Below are 24870 nucleotides of genomic sequence, written 5' to 3'. Positions count from 1 at the left end.
AAAGCTCATGCTCTCTTCCCGTTAACAGATTTTACTCTTCAGACGCGAAAGTGAACGATGAATTGCATAACACAATTTGTTTCTTTTTACTGATTTGCAAACGATGAAGTGTGGAGATTTGCAAGATAATGCTTCTTTTTTTCATCTCGCTATTAAGAAGAGATTTGCGCTGATTTACTCACTAATAACATATGTGAAGAAGGGTAGAGACGATCCTGCCATGAGCTCATCAACCCTATTTTCCCTTTTGATTTAAAATTAAAAATTCACATAATATATTAAATACACTGAGTCCTCCTTATTATACGGTTAATTATTTAAATAATATTAATAAAAAATTAAATTTAAGAAAATTAAAATTTAATTAAATAAAAATAATATTAAAACTGAAGTGAAAAAATTCAAAAAAATATAAAAACTAAATTAATATTTAAATATAAGGGGAAAAATAATTATAAAAAATTTTACAATTAAATATGCATTAATAAATAACATTTTATATTACTTTAATAAAACATTTTAGTAATCTTTAATTTTTACCAATTAAACTAAGTTTTTAAATCTGTCATATCAATCAAATCTTACACTAATTTTCACAAACTTTACCCTTAAATTCATCCTCAATTATTCACAAATCTACTAAAAAAACAACAAAAAAAAATTACCCTCGAATTCACTTAAATTCATTCAAATCATTTCTCGCAAATTATCTGTTCCAAATCATTCCAAACGAACGCATCTCAAGGCTCGTTATTGTTGAGTATGTTGTAACATTCGACTAAAGATGTAAACTTCGTGTATAGTTTTAATTATAAATAAAATATTATTTCTCAAAATCCAAGAAATAAAACTATTTCGCTTGAGTTCAAGAGAGATTTTTTCCTTTTTTTTGTGTCTTCTGAGTAAAAGAGATACAAATTTTCGTAGGGATAGTATTTATTGGAAAAAAAAAATGTGAAAGTTTATTTTTTTTCTTTTATTTGTTTTTCCTATTTTCCCCAAATAGAGATTTGGCGGTGTCCTCTCCTCCACTCAAATATTATGAAGCCAAAACAGATACCGATGGATTCCTATGCTGTCATTCAATGAAAGGGAAGTTTCCTGCTTCTTCATTAATGCTTCAATACTACTTATTTAATAGTATTCATTGACAGTATATTAGTCACAAAGTCAACAAGTTAATTTTCAATTAAAAAATATTTTACTTATCAGTTTCGAGTTAATAAATTACTTTATCGATTTAAAACATTAATGGTGAAACTAACCTATATCTTTTTAATAAGCTATTTCATCTAAAGCAATTTATTAAGTGTATATTAATTAAGTTTAATTTTTCACCTGTTTATACATTTAAACCATTATTATATTAAATTTGTTTTCTTACAATATTTATCATGCGTAATTTTCACATACAATCGTAATCCTAATTTTTTTCAATTTAAACTGCATAAAAAAGATTAAAAATAATTGAATAAATTCTAAAAATAGTAAGTAATTAACAGTCCATATAAAATTAAAACGGAACAAAATAGTTAATTTACGATTCTTTTTGGATTAGCATGTATTAGTATTAGTTAGTTATAGACTCTTTTGTATTAAGTATATTTAATGGCGCATTCAATCTAATGACTATGTCTGTCTAAGTACTAGCTAGATATTAAGACTAACAAACAAGTTTGAAAAATACCTAACAACAATATAAAAGGCTTTTTTTACGTAATGCAAACAACTCTCAATTAGGTCGGAGAAAAAAAATAAAAATATTTAAATTTTATATTATATTTCAGATGTAAAAAAATACAAGTTTAAATACAAATAAATTCCAAACAAGTTAGTTTTATTTAATAATATTGTTTTAAAAAAATCTTATACACAAACAAAAGCATTGACAAATTAGAAAAGCATGTATTTATATGACATAAAAATAAGACATTTATGTGTATGTTATGTATGAAAGCGATTGTGTGTATTAATTACTGTGTTAACTTGGTATGATTTAAAAGAAAAAGACGGAAAGTGATTGATTAGATATGTTTTGGAGGGGAAAAGAGGATAGTATATGTGGTCTTGGTTTCTATCTTTTCGTTTTTCTCTTGCCCGTGTTCCTGCTGTCTCTGCTCTCATTCTCACTAACAGACAAGCAATGGAGAATGGCGACGCCAAACAAACCTCGCCCACTCGCCTCAACACCTTCACACTTCTCTCCGCCCTTCTTGCTTCCGCCACCTCCGTTCTCCTGGGCTACGGTGGGTCACTCAACCGCTTAATCTCTTTTTTTCCCTCATTTATTTTACTCATCAGAACCTCTCATTGAATATGCGCAGATATTGGAGTTATGAGTGGCGCCGCCTTTCTGATAAGAGAAAACCTAAAAATATCGGCGGTGCAAGAGGAAGTGCTGGTGGGCACACTCAACGTCTTCTCTCTAATCGGATCACTCGCATCGGGAAAAACCTCGGATTACATCGGAAGACGCTACACAATCGTCTTAGCCTCGTTCACGTTCCTGGTGGGGGCAATCTTGATGGGCCTGGGACCTTCCTTCGCATTCATCTTATGCGGTCGAATGGTGGCAGGCATCGGCGTGGGTTACGCCCTCATGATTGCCCCTCTCTACACCGCCGAGCTCTCTCCGGAAATGACACGTGGCTTCCTCACCTCTCTCCCGGAAGTTTTCATCACCCTAGGGATCCTCCTCGGCTACATCGTGAACTACTTCCTCTCTTCCCTTCCTGAACACATTTCATGGAGACTCATGCTGGGCCTCGCAGCTCTGCCCGCAATCGCAATCGCTTTAAGCGTCATGGCCATGCCCGAATCCCCTCGCTGGCTCGTCATGAAAGGAAGAATCCCCCACGCCAAACGCGTTCTTCTCAGAATCTCAACTACTCCCGAGGAAGCGGAATTGAAGCTTCACCAGATAACCAAAGCTGCAGAACCAGGCCCCGAAAATTGGCGTGGTCAGGGCGTTTGGAAAGACCTTTTATTACGGCCCACTCGGCCCATCAGGCGGATGCTGGTTACTGCCATAGGGATTAACTTTTTCATGCAGGCCTCCGGAAACGACGCCGTTATATACTACTGCCCGGAGGTGTTCAAAGCTGCGGGGATTCATAGCAAGAAGCAGCTTTTTGGGGTTAACGTCATCATGGGAATTGCTAAGAGTTCCTTCGTTTTGCTTTCCGCCTTCTACTTGGACAAGTTTGGAAGGAGGCCTCTTTTGCTGTTGGGCACCGCTGGGATGGCTGTGTCGCTGTCCGCGTTGGGCCTGGGCTCCACGATTCTCCAACACTCCAGTTCGAAGCCTCTTTGGGCCGTTGTGGTCAGCATCGTGGCGGTGTGCGCTGATGTTTCGTTTTTCTCTATTGGGCTTGGGCCCATCACTTGGGTGTACTCGTCAGAGATATTTCCATCCAGGCTCAGGGCCCAAGGGTCGAGCCTTGCGATTTCGGTGAACCGGTTGGTGAGTGGGGTGGTGTCCATGACTTTCTTGTCTATTTCGGGTAAAATAACGTTTGGAGGGATGTTTTTTGTTCTGGCGGGGATTATGGTGTTGGCTACGGGTTTCTTTTATGTGTTTATGCCGGAGACCAAGGGAAAAACGTTAGAAGAAATGGAAACTCTTTTTGAGGATACTAATACTGACAGTAACAAAGTCAAGGAGACGGAGATGGATAGTGCTTAGAGGAGGGTTTGCTGGTAAATTCAGGTATCTGTCGTGTTAGTTTCTTTCCTTTATCCTCTGTACTTGCATAATAATATGTATATATGTAACGTCACATTTCAGAATTTATTTAAACAAATTCTAAACAGCGTCACTTATAATCACCTTAGAATTGTTTGCCAAAATTTGCTTAATACTAGTGAAATCATTGCGACTGTACGAGGCATAGAGGGAAGCCACATTTACCAATGTGTCCTTATTGCTACCTAAAGTACACAATAGCTAGTAGCTTTTATCATAAAGTTATTTTATTCGTACCATAAAAATATACGGTTTTTAATGATATTTTTTTATTTATTTAAGATTGAACAGGTTATTTGTTTTAGGTACAATTTGAATACTGTCACAAGAGTGTTAGATATTTATTTGTACATGTTACGTTTACCACGCCAATAAAATTCCTAGTCTTATTTTAAACAGAAAATGTGATTGTCCAAAATTTAAGGAAACTAAATTTGTCTAAAATTTTGTTAAATTTGTTGAAGGAGGCTATTGAGTAGATGTACATCGCCTACAATGCTAGATAGAAGGAACGAAGAATCGCCCATGAGTGTTAGTAGACATGGAAATTTGACCAGCCTACAAACTTTACAAGGTCAAAATATTGGGAAGATTTCATGGATATTTTTAAATAACCAGTCTTCTTTAGAAACGACTTTTTTTAAAAAAAAAATACTTAAAAAAGAATTTTTATGTACATAAAAATAGTACATAATTGCTCTAATATTTGACCACCCACAATATTAATATAGTCTAATATAAATTGGTAACATTGATATTATTATGATATTCATTTCAGCAAACATAAGTTAGGACGGGTTCATCTACGTAAGACTTGCGACTTAATAACATGGATGGTGCACCCAGCATAACTGTAGGTTTTGTACTCGAGGATTGATCCATATAAATTTTTAAAAAATTTCTTTATAGTTTTTTAATTTCAAAGTTCAATGTCTTGGCGACACAATTATTTGATGCAAGTATAACAATTAAAAGAAAAAAACATTAAAGATTAGTTATTTATTATCTTTTACAAGTAAATACAAAAACATATTATTAATAAAATAATAAATAAAAATATTTAGTCATATTTCAAACGTGCAAGTAATGGATTGTACGTAGTGAAATACAATTATATGTAATAATAAAATAGTAAAATGAAATAAAATTAATGCATGTCATTAAAATGGTCAATTCCAATATCTGGTGCAAGTAATGTATGGATTGTACAAAGTGAAGCATTTGTAAGTTATGAGATGAGTGTGTAATATATATATATATATATATATATATATATATATATATATATATATATATATATATATATATATATATATATATATGAACAAATTTTTTTAATATTTTTTTTTTATAATGTATACGTAACAGTTTATGATTGATCTGTTTTAAATATTTTTTTAAAATAAATTTAAAGAAACAAATAAAATAATGACACTTATCTATTATTAAAAAATTATTAAAAAAGAATGGTTAAAAATATAAATAAATTAAAGCGTAGAGTGAGTCACGGGTGGTGAATCGTTCATAAAATGAGAGGTACTCTGATCCTCACATCACACCACACGTACCCACAAAACTTAGGGGTTGACATTAATCTTCGTCATAGGCCAAACACCGTACTATCTCTCTATGCAATCACTCCAAATGCACATGTTTTGCTTTCTGCTTCTCTTTCCCATTGCTTCAATTCAAAACTAAGAACACTTTTCTGTGACTTTTCTCTCGGTATTATCTGTGTCCAATGCTATTGTCTGACTCTGCAAGAGTGCCCTGTTTGATGCAAACTTAACGTTAAGGATTTGAAATTCCAACCTAATCTCCTGTACAAATATCCTATGCTTGCACCAATCTAACAGCTACATCTGGTATTTAAGTCAATATAAAGGACAAGTTCAACAAATTGTATAAAAAAAAAAAGAAAGAAAACTACGTGAGGACCATACGTCATGATCCAAATGTCAAACTACAACACCTCCCCATGCTTTCATTGACAAGCCATAAGCTAACAAAAAATGGGGTTCAGACCCTTTATATAATCATCATAAGCAGAAGAATAGTGTGGCAAGAAATCCATGTAATCGTAATGGTATCTCCTTGTCATTAACTTCATGTGAATTTCAAAAGCTGACTGTAACTATCCCATATTGTCTGTTACCCCTTGGTGGGGCTTTTCGACTAGTAAAGCGTAACACCTTCTCGTTTCCATCTGTCCTTATGTATTTGGAACCTTCCAAGACTTTCAGATGCTCTTCATATCTCTCTCTCTCACACACACACACGCACAAAACTCCTTCACCTCATCATTCCAAACACATTTTTAGTGCTAAATGTTTAGTGTATTTCACCATGCTTCCTTTCTAATTACAGAAATCATTTAATAATTTCAAACTGTCATGTCTAGATTCATGGTTTTTTACCAGGTTTTAACGTACACTTATAGATAGTTGACAGTAAAAAAGTAATAATGACAAGCACTGATTTCTTTTTTGTGTTTTGAATTTATTTGGTGCATTAGCATACACTTACCTATCATGTGAAGGTTAGGTGTTTGTAAAATTGCTTCTGAAATGAAAAATCACATTTAACCTAAAACAACATAAAATATTTCTGTGTTTGTTCTATCTATAATGTAAATGTGTGTTCGAAATAAGCATTTGGTATATAATAATCCCAGGAAGTCTGATGTATTAAACAGATTCTAGGGGATTGGAATTAGGGAGTAATAATTTGTGAGTGGGAAAGAGAGAAGTTGTTGATGTGGCAAAGAGTTGAAACCTCAAAGTTGTCTTGTAACTACCGGACGAGTGGAGAAAGACGCGAACATGTTGACAAAAATGGTTAATAAGATCCATGAAGAAGGGAACATCGAAAAGATGACAATACTACCTTTGTCTTCCACTCCCATATCTCACATATCGAAAATCAAATTCCCCATGTTCTCTTTCTCTCTCCACTATCAACTTTTGAAGCTTTCTATATTCAGAGAACTGAGAAATATAAACAAAAATATACACTAGGAGAGCCTCATTTTCAAAATCCAATAAAAAATAATTATTAAAAAGAAGAAGGGTCAAAATCAAACCCCGAAAACATACATGATTGGTTTCTACTCTGTAGTCAATATTTTATTGAACCCACTTTCTTGGTTTAGGGTTAATGTACTTACTGGTTACAGCTATGGAAATATGCAGATATGTCGCAAATGGAAACTGCATTTTGATTCAAATGATTTGGTGTAGACTCATTCTTCAAAAACTAATTGGTTCAATACAATGCTCTCATCTCAGTTGAATGCTATAAATATAGGTACTAGGTTTTACTGGTTAATGCTCAGTTAGAAAGAGCTCTTCTACCACTTCCTTCTGTTATATATGAATTCTATAAGCAATATCTGAAGGTGGCTCAGCTAGCACAGTAGGAGAAATCAAATTCATCAATCCAGATTTTAACAACTTTTTAATCTAATTTTGTCATCAATGTTAAGTTTTTTATATTACAGAAAGGAAGTTTAGGTAAAGATTCTTATTAAAGTGTTATTGAAAAGGCTATGGTAATGTAGGAATTGGTTATTAATTTTTATTTGTGTTATTGTGTATTACTAGGAGATGCCAGCAGCTTTCGTTTTCTACTGTTTGAATTTCAAACATTAAGCGCCATCAAGTATGGAGTAGTATAAGTATAATTAACTGTGGTCCCCTATCACTATATATATCCCACATCAAACATATCCTGCACTTCTCACTTTGTTTTTTAACTCAATTGGTATAATTAGTCATATACTATTATATTAATAATAATAACAATAATAAAAAAAGATCTTTAAAAGTTTCAAACAAAGATTTTCTTAAAATGGTTGTGGATAAGATGAACTGAGTACATCATCAACAATCAGTGAGAACAAAAAACAACAAAGAATTCAACACAAGAATGAGTGAAAGATGAAACACAAGTATATTATTTGTATTTATATATTTTCTTTATAAATGTTGATGTATTTACATGAATATATAATTATATTGAAATTGGCAATAAAGTTTAAAGATTTTGTGTTAGTAAAATTAGTTTTGTATTAGTATTTTGATATTGTATTAACTTAAGTGTGTAGCTAGTATTGTAGTAATTTTAAAAACTACGTATTTTGTATATTGAAATTGTATTGTATCATAAAAAAATTTGGCTTACACAGTTTGAATTGAAATAATAATTTTTTACATACTTGTAAGTGTATAATAGAATTAGTAGTTTTAATAATGAATTATGGAAATGATTATAGTGGTTTAATAAACTATGTGAGATTGCAAATCATGTTATTCACTCCATTTATATAAATTATTGTTTATTAGATGAAATAAATTTTAATTATATTAGTATCAGTTATTGATCAACATTATTTAAAATAATATTCTAAAAAAAATCTCGTCATCTTCGTCATAGTGATAAATAAAGTAATGAAGGGTACAAAATTCTCACAACATGTCCAATATATATAAATTTTAATAAATCTTTTACATTTAATATAATATTCTTTCACTTGGTTGGTTGATAGGACGAAGTAGGTTTTCACTTTATAAACCAGGTGTAAAAACTATATCTCAATGAATCCTATTTTTAGATGTAATATTCCCAGAATAATGATTCGTAATGCCATGTTTCTATTAGATTAAAAAATAATAATAATAAAGATACATTAAAAAAATATATTTATGAAAGTTGAAATTATAAAAATAGTCACAAATAAAAACTTTTATTTGACCAATGTTTTAATTATTAGTTTTATAAAATTTAATAACCAATGTTTTAATTATTAGTTTTATAAAATTATTTTAAAAGATAATAATAGTAGTATTAATAATTTTACAATATCTAAAATATTAATAATTTAATTGTATTATATAATAATTTAAAATATTAATAATATAATATGTTTTTTTCCGTTTAACGACACAAAAATATGAATAAAGTAAGTTGTTCTAAAAAAAATATTTATCTTTCATTTTTATTTGAAGAAACCACAGAATCACACATATTATATAATTTAACAATATAATATTAAATTTATTTATTAAGTTTTAAAATTTATAAAATATATACCAAATTAATATAGTAGATGAAAAAATATCACAAAATAATGTATTGATTTTTTTTTTCTTTTATAATTGTAAATAAGAAAGGAATATATTTTTCACCAAAACTCTTCTGTTATCCCCATATCTTTTAGATCTTGAAAATGATCTAGTAAAAATATAACATGAATAGGAAAAAAAAATTAAATTAATACAACACCTAAAATCAAGGAAGCTTCATCGGTTATGAAAAAACTTGGAAAACAACCTCAATAAGCATTCATAATTTAGTCAAACAGACTGAAACCATGATTCTTCAACTAGTTCTTCCTTCTTTACTGCAGCAGATGGATCACCAGAAGCAGCAACAACAGCTACTGCAAATGTTTAGCAAGACAGACCATATTAGTGGTCATATGTTTTGAGCTGGAAAGAACTATTATCAGAAACAACATAAACATTATGCTTGGAAAGGTCTCTAAAACCAGCACATCATATGCTTCATGTCATAAAAACATGGAAACAGGTTGCTTAATTAATTGTCAGGATAATCATTTATCCTCAATCTGGTACAAACATGGAAACAGGTTGCTTAAACCCTAAGTGGGAGAATGAAATATACTTACCCTAATTCACCTTCAAGAATTGCACCTCCCATCAATTGCAATCAGATTATGGTTTTCAAAAACAATAGAACAATATATGTTGAGATTCAAATATTTGATCAATGCATAAAGAATGAATGAGGCATATATAAATTTTAATTAGAAAACTTTACATCTTTTAATACTAAACAGTAATTTATGACTACTTAATGTAGATATGATCCTCAAAAGTTTGACAGAGCAAATTTATGAATTTTAAAAAAAATTCCAAACTTTGTTCAACGTTTACTTTATTTTAAAAATTAATTTAAGTAAAATGATGTTTAAAATTGTCGTTAAATCAGTCCATTTATACAGAAGAAACCATTATTAGTTTATAAAATAAATATAGTTAGAAAAAAATGATAAAAGTGGAAAATCTTCATTCATCCTTCCTTTTTAGATGATGGATACGAGGGATGAAAAAATAAAAAAACAAAGTCATACTCCATCCTAGAGAGAAAACCAGAGCATGATAAGCATAAAAGTGGTTTTTGAGAAAAAAGATAATAATTCTACGAAAAAAATTCTTTCCAAGACACTTTTTAATAATATTTTTATGAGATATATGTTATGTTACTACTTCGTTTTAAATATTTTTTAAATATAAATTCAAATAAATAATAAAATAATGATATATATATATATATATATATTATTATAATTATTAAAAAATTATCAAAATATTAACCTCCAATTTTAAAAATGCATGTAAAGGTAAAAGTCCCACCATGGGATAAAGATAAATTAATGATGACGTCGCATTTTTAATTTATTTTTATTTAATTAGGAAATCATCTACACCGTAACTATTTTCTTATTAGTCAATCTTTATTTTATTGTTTTTTTCACGTGACCTTTTTCTTCGACTGGGTTTGTACATACTTATTCTTGTACATTTCAAAAGTATTAATAAGATTAAAAATACATTTTTAATCTCAAATAAAAATATATTATACTAGTTTATATTTTTATTTATTTTGTTGAAAATAAAACCGCAAAATTTTATAACGTCTGAAAATTATAAATGTCTATCATCAATTTTAATATATTTCTAAATAATATATATCAATAATACCGTATAAAAAGTGCAATTTTCTTATTGAATGTAGAAAGAGGATAATTTACATTCTCCGTGTATCATTATGGAAAATATATGTTTAATAATTTTTTTTTGATAATTTTTTACAATCATATATGTAACAGTTAATTAATAGTCTGTTTTAAATATATAAATCAATAAAATAATAATAGATGTAAAAAAAATTTGATAAAATATCAACGTATCACTGTCCTTCAAGATTTTGTCTCAAAGCTAATTTTAGACACCAAACCAAATCGGAAACCAATTTTATGCTATATTATATATATTTAAACAAAAATTTATTGCATAATCAAGTTCACATGCCGTAAACAATTTTATTAATTTCTAATAACTTGGTTTTTTGTATGCATTAATCGTAATTTATAAAAATGAAATAATATTTATGTGTAACAAATTATCAAACTTTAATATATTTTATAATACAGTTTTAAATAATGTAGCAAAAGAAATCAATATAAAACTCATAATTACCTAATTAGAGAATAATTTAGTTTTGTTTCCAAGAAACATTAATATAATACTTTAATTTATATTTTTAACAAAAAAGACTAATTGTTATTTTTTTGTTTGTAATATTCGAAGTTGTTGGAAGCTTAGCTTGTGGGAGAATAATGGAGTCCCTTATCTTCTCAACTTGTGGAAGAAGGAAAAAGAAAAAGAAAGAGAAAGAGAAGCATGCATGGTGAAATGCAGGTCATAAAATTTTTACTCTTCTCCAGTAAGCCTACCCATGCCCTTCTGTTCCTACGTATCTACCAAGCTTTCTATCCTTTTCAGAGTTTCAACCATTTCCACTGCTATGGTAATACTTCAGCTTCTTCTCCAAGATTCTTTATCAGTAAAAATAAAGTATAGTAAAATCTTAATTAATTTACATATGATGTAGGTATTTTAATTAGAATTTGTTGTATTGTTATGTTATTGGCATATTTTGGAAAGGGAAAGTGGGTACATACATGAAGGTCTAAGGTCAATTACAACTGTTACAAGTATTTATTAAACTAAACTCAAATTCTCTCATTCATCCACTCTCTGTCACACTAAGGACAAAGCATAAAGTAGCATTTCTGTCCTTTATTATTTTATTTATTTATTTATTAATCAATTAAATTTCTCGCATTTCAAATCATTATTAATAAATAACTCCCTCTTCTCTTCCACACTTCATGCATTTATACACTCCCTCTCTACTCTCTCCTTCAAACTTCTCTCTCATCTAACATTGTCTTTGGCCATGGAAAACCAAACCGGTCTCAAGCTCAGAATCTCTCGCATGTTCAGATCCTCCTTCGGTTCCTGTCGAACAAGACACATAGCCGATGTGATGGAAAAAGCAGTTTTTGCACCACCCACCTCCATTGACCCACCTTCTCCCAAAACCACACCCTTTGCTCCCACTTGTAGGTCCAAAACAATCAATGACACTTGCATACTCTCTTTTGACGATTCTCATTCTCTCTCTAGACGCAAAATCTCACATTTTTCATCACCTTTTCTCTGGGCCAACACCACCACTGCCACCTCCAACAACCTCAAGCTTAACCTCGGTGTCATGTCGTGTCCCCCTACTTCTCCCAAACTTTCCCTTAACACAATCCAAGACCACGATTTCATTTTCCACGACAAAAACAACACTTCATCTTCTACAAAAAACGTTAATACCAAGAAAAAGAAGAAGAAGAAGAGACGTGCCCAGAAGAGAAGGGACTTTTTCCCTTTCAATTCATGCTCCAAAGACACCAACTTTGGTGGCTACTGGTGGTACAGCAGCGACGAAGACGATGAAACTGACACCCTTTTCTCCTCCAAGAGCCTCTCCTCCGACTCCTCCAGGTCCCGGCGCCGTGGCCGGAAAAGTGACCGGAGCTCCGACATGGGTGTTCTGCCGCTGCACGGGAAGGTGAAGGACACGTTCGCGGTGGTGAAGCGCTCGAGCGATCCTTACAGTGATTTCAGGACTTCGATGCTGGAGATGATCGTGGAGAAGCAGATATTTTCGCCAGCGGATTTGGAGAATCTCTTGCAGTGTTTTCTGTCTCTGAATTCGTATCATCATCATAAGATCATTGTCCAAGTCTTCACCGAGATTTGGGAGGCTTTGTTCTCTGACTGGTTTTGATATCAGTAAAACAATAAATAGGAGGGAGAAAGAAAATAACCTCTATCTTGTCTTCTTTCTCTCTGTTATTTGTGTTAGTTAGTTTCCAAGGAAATTTAATTAGTTCAGTCCTTCTAACTCGCTTTGCATGTATGATATGAAATGATATTCCATCTTCTGCCTGCCACTCAGTTTAATTACTGAACCCTTTTCGTATGACATCTAATTTTCTTATCTTTGTTGCTACTGTTCAAGATTCTTTTCTATCTGTTGGAATGTTGGAAGTTAATCTCTTCAAATGTTATTAAAATCTAACATTTACTCAAGTCAGGGGGATACATCTTTCAATATACTAGCATTGTTTATGGGAAAACCAAGCCTTGATCACAAAATTAAAGACATAGAGAGAATATGTTGGTTGGTTGTAGTTGTTAAAGAATGGGGAGTTCGTGTGTGGATGGATATACTGACAATTATGGAACTGTGGTAGCAAAGGAAGTGGTGAGATTGTGAAAAGACCTAAAAAAGGGCACTTGTCTTGTTTTTGGGTGTGGAAAAGACTGCAAAATGGAAATTGGAAAACAAGGGGCGATGGATGAATTCTTCCTCTCCTCTAGGTTTGGACTTGTGAGCCTGGAGCTTGAAAGAAATGGTGATGCGATGGGGTGCTTTTTTTTATTTGGATGGGGCAAAGAAAGTGCTTGAATTGAAAGCACAAAAGCAAAGCTGTCTCACTCTCCCGTGTTATTGAATTGGACCTTTTTCAAATTCTTTTCATCTGGATGCGCCAAAAGAGCACAAAAAGACTATCTTGTATTGTATTCTAAAGTGAGTAAAAGTCCCCTCCATGATACTTACATGGGAGAAAAGGAAGAGATACTATCCTCTTTCCAATGGAATTAGGAGTTATCATTAGCAAAACAAAAAGTTCCACATGTGATGAGAGTTCACGGAGTGAGTGAAATCTGCATTGGATTAAGTCAACAAGATACTCCATAGATAAACTTTTATGTGAGTTGTGACCACACAAGAGATTCCAACACACCTGTTGTATTTAAAAAGGGATAGTTAATTCATCTTAGTTATAAAGCTAAACATAATATAGTAGCAAAAAGTAACCACACCTCATCTGCTTAACACTGAAGTTAATTGAATATATTCAAACATTAAAAGAATACTTATCTATTCTACAATATTGGCTATGTTGATTGTAATCTACAATATATACGGCAGAAACATAAAGGGGACTCACATGATGCAAATATTTCTAGATCCCCTTTTCTTGTTTGAACATCATGTGTTTCTAATTAAGAATTATGAACTATTGTAGACCAAGATGCAGATATGGCTGAACAGCAATTTTATTTGTCCTAGTTTCATGACAAAAAGTTATATGTCTATGGCCGCAAAAAACGTTCCTTCAATTCTTTTCAAATGTCCTACATATCACCTGGTCAAAGAAAAAAGAAGCACTTGTTCAATAATTTAGTAATGAATTTGTCACCATGCAAGGACAACATAATTTAGGAATCCTTCAAAGCATCAAGTGAAAAAAAAAATTGTTCTTACAATACATATTTTATGACATTTTGTATCTTTTTTTTTCCTTTTATCTTTCTCCGTGGTATAATCTATCTCATCTCATTTTTGTTTTTTCCGTTCAATCTCTCTTTTATTTACATAAAAAAATTGTACAGAATTTGTCATTCAAAAATAATGAGAAAGGGAACACAAAAATCTGTCGATTTTGTAGGGGATCGGTACACCTACAGAAGAGACAAGATGTATAATTGTTAGGTGAAAACATTAGAAGTTTGTATCATTAACCAAATTCATGTGTATGAATGCATTGTTATGGACCGAATTGTATTGGTTTGAGCAAGCAAGACAGGACAGAACAAACACACAGCCCTTTAACATGAAACACTGTCTCAGACGGAGATCATGTCGTTTGTCTTGACTATATAGTTAAAACTTGAGAGATCTGAAAATAATTGTTGTAAGGAAGGATCTTGGGCTGTTCATGTAGATATATCAATGACAGGCAAAGATATGTTTGGGTCATGATGGGACTAAGGACTGCAGCTTGAAGAAAGTAATGGAAAATAAAAGTTAAAGTTTAGTATAATTTAGAAAGAAGTGGAAAATAAAAAAAATGATTTGTTGTAGAAAAAAAAGAAGAAAAAAGAAAGAATTGGAGAAAGGGAAAGAGGATTGGTCATGTGTTTGTCAGAGGATGGATACGTACACTTCCCATTCCATTATACTGTGATTTGAAGGTGAAAGATCAATTTGGGGGCGTAACGTCGGTGTCAAGAGAATGGGTGTAGCAGCTTAAAAACTGAAACGAAAGAGAAGGCACAGTGGAATGAGAAAGTCTGGGGCAAAACTGTTATGAGGGTTTGCAGAAAGAATAATATAAAACCAAAACGTTTCTATCTTTCAATTAGTTGTGGGCACTGCACCTTCTACTCTACTTAATGCTATCATTGCCCAATTACTCCAACCTATGGTAATAGCTATGTAAAACATGTCACACATGAGAGAAAACAAAAATGAAGCAAAAGGGTGAAGTATGTTTTTTGTAAAGAAAAATGAAGAAATGAAGGTTGTTTTGTTTGTTTTTTGTGGCAATCTAGGAGGTCTGATTTATTTAGGTGGCATTGGCAATGAGCATAGGGATGGGTTTGTGTCCATTTGCCTCAAATGGAAAGCAGATTAAAGAATGTCCGGTAGTGGTGAATCCATTATGCCTTGGTTTGGTTGCTATGCTATGCTCATTAATGATCGCATTTTTTGGGTTCTTGAGCCCCAAATCTCCTTGTCAATGCACAAAACCAAATATGTGCAATTAATTTTTGGCCGTAAAAAGGGCCAATTAATCAGCTGCATTGGGTGTCGGTTTCTGAACATGGGCCTCTTCGCAGCATAATTGGGCTGCCCTACCTCTTTCTATACTCTTTGTCGTTTAATCCCTATCTTGCCTTTGGGCTACCTCAAACATTCTTGTCACTGTCCTTCTATGTTCTTACTCACTACTTCAAATTTTTGGACTCAACAATTTCAAAAATCATTCTATCTGTTCACGGGTATGGCGTTTATAACATTCTCTAATAAACCAAATATTTGAAACCAACCAACCATTTTCTCACTAGATGTCAGTCACTTTTCATAGTTTTTCATATTGCATCAAAAGAATCACAATGCCAAATACTATATAAATACTATATAGTCTTCTTATATTGTTATATAAGTTTTGAATTATGTACTTTACGTACTACTCTGACCTATTTTCACTAGCGTGATTCACTAAAAACAGTGATTGTACATGTAACATAGCTCCCGTAAAATCTTCAGAGAAATAAATAAATAAATACCCTCCTCACTCTCTTTCAAAAGTACTACAGCTAAAATTTGTTGGTCCCTCATATTTGGAGACTCTTGGTGTAATGTTGATAGAATTGAGCAATATTGTAAGCCAATTGAAATTGATACGAAAATGTGTAAAAGGAGAAGTTTAAAAAAATTTGAAGTTTTTGGGGTTGTTGAGAAGGTGTGGTTCTGGAAGGCAGAAAAAGAGAAGGGGTATGGTCAGAGTGGTGCAGGGTTGTATCTCTATGTTATATAATGACTATCTGGACTCTGGGAGAAGATGACAAAAGAGAACTGATCAAAACACTGCCTTTGGCTTCAATAAGGGCACCACCAACCAGTAACTAACTCTGCACCTTTGCTGAACCCATATTTTCCTGTCTCTTATTGCTTTCACACATAATATACATACAATTTAAATAACAAGAAAGATAGATTTTGTTGTGCAACAATGAACTATAACATTTGTATAATCGACTCTTAAAATGGTAAGACATGTTAATCTTACTCAAAATTAATGTACTTTAATTATCTGCAAAACTATCATTTTAAGAAGGTTGGTAACAATTTTAATATTATTGTTGTTACTCCTGTGCTTTCTGTATCTATTTTCTCCTATAAACCTATCAATCAAATTTTCATTTTGTTAATAAGAACACGGACATTAAAAAAGAAAATTAAATACACATAAAATTAATTTTTAAATGATTGATTACATATCTAATATATATTAGGTATGTTCATAGCTTTTTTTTACTTAACATATACAAAAAAACAATTATGAAAGTAATACAGTCACGTCACCCAGAAAATGACATATATTGATGAAGCAAAACCATCCTAAAAAGACTTTCTAATCCTACATAGAAATTGGAGATTCTAATACTAAGTTACAGAATTAAAAACCACTGACGTCAGTATCAATGGTAAAGACTTTGATCCAACGGCGCAATTGGGGGAAAATTTCTTTTCGTAGTCACGAACATCCTTTGATAGCAAGTAGACCAAATAAAATGTGAAAAGAAAAAAAATCCTAAGACTATAATGTGCACAAATATAATGTGAAAATATTTATGTAACAAGTATCACAAAAGTAATGTATTATGTGATATTACATTAGTTATACATTATTATTTATTGTACGTCACTTTTGTATTTAATATCTATTCACAAAATCAATTTTTATATATTGTGTGTTACATTAGTTATAGATTACTATTTTAATTATCTCTTGTAAATCATTTTGTATTTATTATCTATTCACAATATCAATTTTTGTGTATGGTGTGATACTATATTTAGGATCGGAAAAAAAACTAATCTGAACTATAGTTACTGTATTGTATAATATTAAAAAAATTAATTCATTTTTACTAAAAATTTAAATATATTATTTTATAGTTTAGTTTTTAAAACCGATCACATTTTTAGTTTAATTAAATATAGGAGAATAGTATCATGCTTTTCTATTTCTTTCTCGTCTCCGATTATATCTGAAACATGACTCTGCTTTTAAAAATTTAAATATATTGTTTTATAGTTTAGTTTTTAAAACCGAATTAATAACATTTTTAGTACATGATCAAATTATTAAAACCTTTGAGTGATGTTTTCATGCATATGCAGACTTTTTTCACTCTAAACTATTGTTCAGATGGAAAGCAATTGTCACTATTGCATTCAACTTTTAAAAGAAAAGTCTTATTCATGAGTCCTTCAAACTTTTTTATAATTGGAAGCAATGTTCTAAATTGAAATCATTATTTAACTCATACAAATTAAATTAAACATGTTCAATCTCAAAATAAGGAAAGAAATTAGTTTGAAAGTCTATAGTGGGAAAATACAAAGCATAGAAGTTAAAAGATTAAAAAGACTGAATTCCAAATTGAAAGAGACAATAATAAACCTTAGTCTGAGATTAAAAAATGTCAGCATATGATTTCTTTAGTAGTGTGCCTTTGTCATTGAACTTAACATCAGCTAAACAATTCTTCGTACAATAAATTAACCCTTCCAACACAGTAAATTTGCCCATTAACGTGAGAGTGATAATAACTGATTAGGAGAAAAGCTGCTATAAAATATAAGACAGAATTGTTTGAGAGGCACAGAAGTCAACAACAACACGCTCCTTTCATCAAAAGCAAAAGCTACAAAACTTAAAAAAAAAAGAAAAAACATGTTTATGATGAAAACGAGTGACTATATTCCAAATAGAAAAAATAATTTAGGGTTTGTGAGGGTTGTGGGGCCCTGTAGGAAGCAGAAAGTAAACAAGGGCAATAAAGGGAGCGTGTGAAGACAAAGGACTCAAAAAGCAAAGGAAGCCGATGCCAGAAAGGAGAATTGCATTCATATTTCAAAACAAAAAGCTGAAGAACCTTTCATGGCTCCCCTTCTTCTATATATCATCTTATAAAGAAAATTCACTCAGATCATTCATTCACACAGCTACATATATTTTCTTCTGTTTCCTTTCATGCACCAAAGTACACAACATCATCAAATCTTACTCACAAAAAATCATTACTATAACTGCCACTGTCATCACGTCAGCAATGCAGCTAGGAAGCTCCATTTCCAACACCATCAAGTTCTTGCACAACACTCTTGAGAACTTCAAGTCTTGTTTCTCTCCCGGATACCAGAAGCTTCCCAAGACACCTCCACAAAATCATTTCTTGGGCATGGACAATAACAACCCATCTTACAAAGACTTAGAAAAGTTCTACAGTGACTTCACCAAGCAATGGGATTCAGGAAAGGAGAAGGGCAGGCAAAGAAGCAAGAAAAAAGGCAAAGAGGTTGCGTTGAACAATGCAAGGCATGATGAACAGAAGATGAATGATGAGACTGAGAAAAGAGAGCAATGTGAGAAGAAAAAGAACGATTCATCGTTGAATTCGATGAAGGGTAGGAGGGGAAATGGAAATTATTGCATGGTGGAAAAGAAGCTTAGAGAAATGGAGATGTTGGAGATGAGTGATGTGGATTATGTACTTGACATCGAGGAGGTTCTTCATTACTATTCTAGAATCACTTGTCCCATGTATCTTGAAATTGTGGATAAATTCTTCATGGAAATGTACTCTGAGTTCAATGGTGGTCTTGTTGTTACACCTCGTACTCGTAGTAGTGAGTCTTAGATTCCATGACTTTTGTCTTGTTCTTTAATGTTTCTGTCCATGGATGCCATGGATGATTTCGTTTGCTTCTAAAATTCAAAATAACTGTTGTTGTTGTTCAATATCTATTTCGTTGATCAATCATCAAAGGATCAATATCATATGAAAATTCGTTTTGAAAATTGCTGTGTTTCTTAAAGAGAAAAAAAAGATATTTATATTTCAATGTTAAGAACACTTTTTATTAGCTCAATTTACGGAAACAGAAGTTACTTGGGTCCCTTGTGGAAAGCCATAAACCTTTTTCTTTTGCTTTCTTTCTCCTCTTTATGTATGCCTTTTATTTAAAAACAATTAGGTGATTTAAAATTATTAAGAGTTTGGAGTAATCAAATTTTATTTTATAATTTACAAACAAAAGTTATACTACTCAATTGTATGTTTTCTAAAAAAATATTACAATACAAACTGTTTAAAATTATCTAATAAAATTTATTTCTTTTTACAGCTAAAGCCACTGGCAAAAAGGTTGAGGTAAAGACATCTGAATGATAAGAAAATAAAATCAAGGCAGTAAATGATATGATTACAGAAAAAAGTTATTCTTGGGTATAAGAATTAAGGTAAAAGAAATAAAATCAAGTATTTATTCTACCCAGTGAGTGTTCTTATGCTTATTAAATGTTATATTGTGTATATTTATTCAATTTAAAATCAAAAGAAATAAACATTTTCTGGGCATGTTTTTAAATTATTATAACGCAAGTTGCTATAAAATTATTATGGTAGCTAGCCATTAGGTGCTACTTTTTTTTTTGTTAAATTAATATAGAAAATCCTGTGAAGTCTTGTTCTATTGCTATAACTTTTAGATTTAGTAAGAAATGAAATAAAATATCATTGTCTGGATTGATAAAACATAGAAACGGAGTTTTTTTTTTTTTTTTTCTAATTTACGTATTTTTATTTTTCTCAATAAACAAAATTTTGATTATCATTCATCGTTGACTGTTCTTTAGTCGTGCACTTTCCACGATCATTAACTTTCCGATTATGATCCTACGATATTATAGTGTGTAGTCCAAAATATATTATATATTAATATATTTAGATTATACAGTCTACAACGCATAAAATATATTTCATATTATATAATTAAGAATGTATTATTTTAAAATGTATTTTGGATGTATAATTCAAAACAATTTCGAATTACATAATTCACAGTGTATTTTAAAAAAATAGTATTAAGGATAAAATAATAATTTCATTACATCTATGGAAGTAGATGGATAAAATATGGAGATGCAGGAAGAAGAAATTACCTTGACAAGATCTACTCCCGCCATGGACGGACCTTTTAAGACTTAAAATGGGTCCAATAGAATGATGACAGTAAATCTTTCCCATTTTTTTTATTTATAAGTTTGTTCTACAATTTTTATAGCTTAAAAACATAATTTCTTGATTTAATTTTCATTTATTAGTATAAGATATGTTCTTTGAAACGTATTTAACAATTTTATTAGCTAAGTTCAAAATATATTCTTTAAGCATTAATATTCCAAAAATTAAACTTTAAAACATTCAAAAAGTATTGAAAAAATACTTCAAGATTTGTAATGAATTTTCTCAAAATATCCTAATTGAAATCATAAGTTAATATAAAGGGTTCAATGTCCAAAAGAATTTAATCGATACAAATACGAAGTCATTCTAGAAGGCTTAAATATTAAAAATAAATTAGAACGTATAAGTAAAAAAAAAAAAAAAAGAGCAAAAATAAAAGTTTGTGTTTCGGTACTTAAACTTAAGCAGATGAAGTGCCTATTATGACCTGGTTATTACATTATTTTGTTAATTTATATTTACTACAAATTTTAATTTGTTTTTATATAGAAAAAAAAAAGTAGTCTTAGCCCATTCAGTTTACCTAGCACGCTTCATTTTCTGCCCAATGCCATGAGCCCTAACTCTGTCATTCTTTTTTGAAAGCAGAAAATTGTTGACAGGCCCAAAATCCAAAACATTTACCACCCAAAAATGCACTACCATACAGAATGCCCATGTGCATTGCATTATTCTACTTACAATGCTCATGGATATTTAAAATTGTGTATTATAATTTGAAAAGGAAAATCATATTATTTCAAAATCATTTATATTATGAAAACATGTTAATACTACTGCTTGTAGGCTTTTGAAACCATTTGATTCTCAAATCACCAATGCTAAATTTTACAAGATTTATTGAAAATAGTCATGGTTTATATAGAAATTAACATGACTTATATTGGTGTTTGTCAAAAACTCTTTCTCAATTAATTGTTTTTGGTTTCGCTTATTATAAATGAGAAACAATATTTTGAGTATATAAATATTTTACATTTATTTGATATTATTTTGGGTGTGTGTTGCATGTGTATGCATATGCTCTCACAACACTTCAATTTCTGCTATTCATTGACATTCCACTCTCCTCTTTCAAACACTGCCATGGAAATTCAGGAAGCAAAAAATTTTTTTTAACAATTTTTTGACAACGCATACGTGATAGATTGTGATTGGTCTGTTTTAAATATTTTTTAAATATAAATTCAAATAAACGAATAAAATGATGACACGTGTCTTGTTGTAAAAAGAGTTGTCAAAAAATATTGTCAAAATATCATTGTCCATTGGGGAAACCCATTGTTTCTCTCACGTCTCTCTCAACTAGCCCTGTTATGCTAAAGTGGAACACCTAAGCCTCATCCTTTTTTATGTTTTAATCCATGATCATTTTGAATACGTTTTCTGCTTTGAATAACTTACCTCAGATATTTGTGCTATGTTTCAGACCAGTTAATGATGCATAATATTTGCATGTCAATATTAAGGTATATATAGTTTGTAGATATCTCTTATTGCTATATACTACAGACAGACAGTACTACAATAACATTAAAATATAAAGGCTAAGATGATGAATTGTTCCTTCTATTTCATCTATTGAAAAGTATGTCTGCCTACCTACCCTTTTTATTACACAAGCACAATGTTGTGGGCTTATTATACTGTATGGACCGACGCTTATGTATATCGATTGGTCAACCATGTAAGAAATAAACTCCAGAAAAAAAAAACCTACAACTAGGTTAACTGGACGGTCGAATACTCAATTTTGGACTGTTTCGTATGAAAATCTCATTTTTTTATTAACAAGATAAAAATATACTTAAATGATATTAGATTGTAATTCGATCAGTTCTAATTAAAAATCCACTTTAAAATTCATAAATATAGATATAAAGTAAAAAGATAAATAATTATATATTATTGGACATTTACTATGATAACTAAATCGATAATTGAAAACTAATTTAAATCTCGGAATATTTATAACAGATATATAGTGCTTGGATTCAAAATCTACTTCATAAGATATAAGAAAAAGAGAAATCAAATTGAGAAAAGAGATTGGACTAAATTGTGAAAATCATGCCGAAACACCTATGGATGTTGAATTGTGATGGGTGAAATTAACTACTTAACCCTATTCTGAAATGTTATCTTGATTGCAGGTAACCGATTTGACAAAGATGTGTGACATTGCATATAGCTAGAGGTATATATAGGTTATATATTCCTAGGAAAGTTAATTAGGTTTTACGTTGGATGAATGTTTTGTTTTGTTTTTGTCCTCTCTAGTCTAGTCTAGTGTAATATAGTTCTTAAATGGTGAAAGGTTTTGTAATGAAGGATAATGAGAAATGAAGGTTTTGTTGGTGATGGAGGTATAGAGAGAAAGAGAGAGTTCACGAAAGTGGAAATTAATTGTAACATGTTTGGTTTGGAATCCGGAACATGTGGAGAGAGGAATGATTGAAGATTAGAAATTGAAAGTGGTGGTCCATGTAAACCTACCATCACCCTCTTCAAGAGAAAGATCCCAGTGTTTTATATTTGGTAAGTACACCCAATCGCAGAAAGTTACAAATACACAACTATTTCATCGGAACTCGATCCTCCTATACAATTATATAAATACATTTTTTTTTAATATTTCTAATGTCTATTTTCTTTATTTATTTAATTATTACTCATATAATAAAATAAAATCTTCCAATCTATTAATTCACCTTTCATTCCAAAAGATAACTTTTATATCATCCGTGTTTTAATAACTCTCACGACTGTTTTCAAATTATTATACATTAAATTCTAATTAATCTATTAATAGAAGAGGAGTTTTTCTTTCATTAATTGTAACCTATATTGTTGTACTGTTATTATTATTATTATTATTATTACTAGTATGTGCTACGCGTATATATCTTTACTTTTCTATGTTAAAATAGTAAAATTATTATTAGTATAATTATAAAGTAAATAGAAATAATTTTTACAATTTTATTTTAGATCATTTTTGTTTATTTTGAAAGTAATTTTTTTTATTATAGATGATTGTTTTAGCTTAAAAAATAGTTAAATTTAAAATAGGGATAAAATAAAAAGTTAAATTTAAAAGAATGGTATGTAAAGGATAAAATTGATAAGGTATTTTAATTTTAAACAAAAGAATTATTTAAAGAAATAAAAAATAAATAAAACTAGTGTTAAAAAAAGGACCTTTATTATTATTATAATTATTCATTCTTGGAAGCTTAATTAACCCCTGTGGAAATCCAAGAATAAAAGACATTGGGCAACTTATCTAATAACAAACAAACAGACAAAAGTTAGTTTTTCCTCTAAAAACAAAGTAAATAGCTTTATATTCTTAGTCGATATATTATTTATGACATTTTTTACACTATGTAAGTTACTCCTAATTATTTCATTAGATGAATTTGTTCACAATGTAAAAAATATTAATCACAAACAGTCAATTTAAAGATTTTTTTTTTTAAGAAAAACTTCAATAAAAAGAAGCGGGAAAAAAATATCATCATGCAAATTAATTAAGTTTTATAAATTATTGTGGTAATTATATAATCTCTTTTTAGAATCTATTAAAATATATAGTCAAAGGAATCAGGTTTACACGATTTTAGCTATATATCCCTATACAAGTTTAATCTTAAATCAAGTATAAAAGACAATGTTTTACAAACATTTTTGAGTTATTTTATAACTTTTACTTGCTAAAAACATCATTTAACCGAATAGTATTTGGTTGCAGTGTTTTTGCAGATATTATTTAAGATATTATTTTAAAATAATAAATTTATAGATTTTATCTTTTTATACTTAAAATATTTTATTGAATCTTCTTGTTTGATCTTCTTACTCGGTTCATTTAACTATTTCGTAATTTATATTGTTTTTAACATTATTTTAAAGATAATATAGCTATTACATTAATCAACATAATAAAGATGTATATTATCTACTTAAGTATATTTTATACTATGCATTTTAAATCTGTTTAAGAATATAATGTGGATTAGTATAGTAAAATACAGCATAAAAATAATTGAAACTAGAAATCATATATACTTGACATACAAATAAACTTGGTCATAAAAGTAAAATTACTGCAAAATATATTTTATGAACGAAGTGAACTTTAAAATTATTGAAAATATGTTCATATTTATGATTTTATATCTATTAATAAGTAATATAATAGTAGCAGGAACATTTTGACATAGACTTTATGATAATATTTTGACTTAGTATAAGTATTGTTTTTTCATTGATTTATTATTTATTTATTATTGTATTTACGTA

The 24870-nt window shown here is 30.2% G+C and overlaps 3 protein-coding genes across 3 annotated transcripts; all 3 read left to right on the top strand.

Annotated features, from left to right (window-relative positions):
• The first annotated feature begins 1977 nt into the window (after positions 1-1977).
• Positions 1978-3828, top strand: LOC106768891 (probable polyol transporter 6). Its single transcript, XM_014654264.2, has 2 exons — positions 1978-2246; positions 2325-3828. Exons 1-2 carry the CDS (start codon positions 2060-2062, stop codon positions 3683-3685), a joined length of 1548 nt encoding a protein of 515 aa, XP_014509750.1. The 5' UTR covers positions 1978-2059; the 3' UTR covers positions 3686-3828.
• Positions 3829-11700: 7872 nt separating this feature from the next.
• LOC106767767 (transcription repressor OFP8) lies at positions 11701-13480 on the top strand. Its single transcript, XM_014652717.2, has one exon. The coding sequence runs from the start codon at positions 11792-11794 to the stop codon at positions 12674-12676; it is 885 nt and encodes a 294-aa protein (XP_014508203.1). The 5' UTR covers positions 11701-11791; the 3' UTR covers positions 12677-13480.
• A 4484-nt stretch (positions 13481-17964) lies between these two features.
• LOC111242010 lies at positions 17965-19260 on the top strand. The gene has a single exon (XM_022783039.1). The coding sequence runs from the start codon at positions 18361-18363 to the stop codon at positions 19174-19176; it is 816 nt and encodes a 271-aa protein (XP_022638760.1). The 5' UTR covers positions 17965-18360; the 3' UTR covers positions 19177-19260.
• Positions 19261-24870: the final 5610 nt, after the last annotated feature.

Source organism: Vigna radiata, chromosome 7, assembly GCF_000741045.1.
Source record: "Vigna radiata var. radiata cultivar VC1973A chromosome 7, Vradiata_ver6, whole genome shotgun sequence".
Taxonomy (NCBI): Eukaryota; Viridiplantae; Streptophyta; class Magnoliopsida; order Fabales; family Fabaceae; genus Vigna; species Vigna radiata.
The sequence above is the reverse complement of the archived record's forward strand: the minus strand, read 5'-3'. Positions and strand labels throughout refer to the sequence as shown.

Bases quoted from the DNA above. Each gene is read 5' to 3' on its own strand.
- LOC111242010 (XM_022783039.1), top strand. From the start codon at position 18,361: ATGCCAGAAAGGAGAATTGCATTCATATTTCAAAACAAAAAGCTGAAG.
- LOC106767767 (XM_014652717.2), top strand. From the start codon at position 11,792: ATGGAAAACCAAACCGGTCTCAAGCTCAGAATCTCTCGCATGTTCAGA.
- LOC106768891 (XM_014654264.2), top strand. From the start codon at position 2,060: ATGTGGTCTTGGTTTCTATCTTTTCGTTTTTCTCTTGCCCGTGTTCCT. The intron at 2,247-2,324 runs GTGGGTCACTCA...GAATATGCGCAG, and splicing joins CTCCGTTCTCCTGGGCTACG to ATATTGGAGTTATGAGTGGC.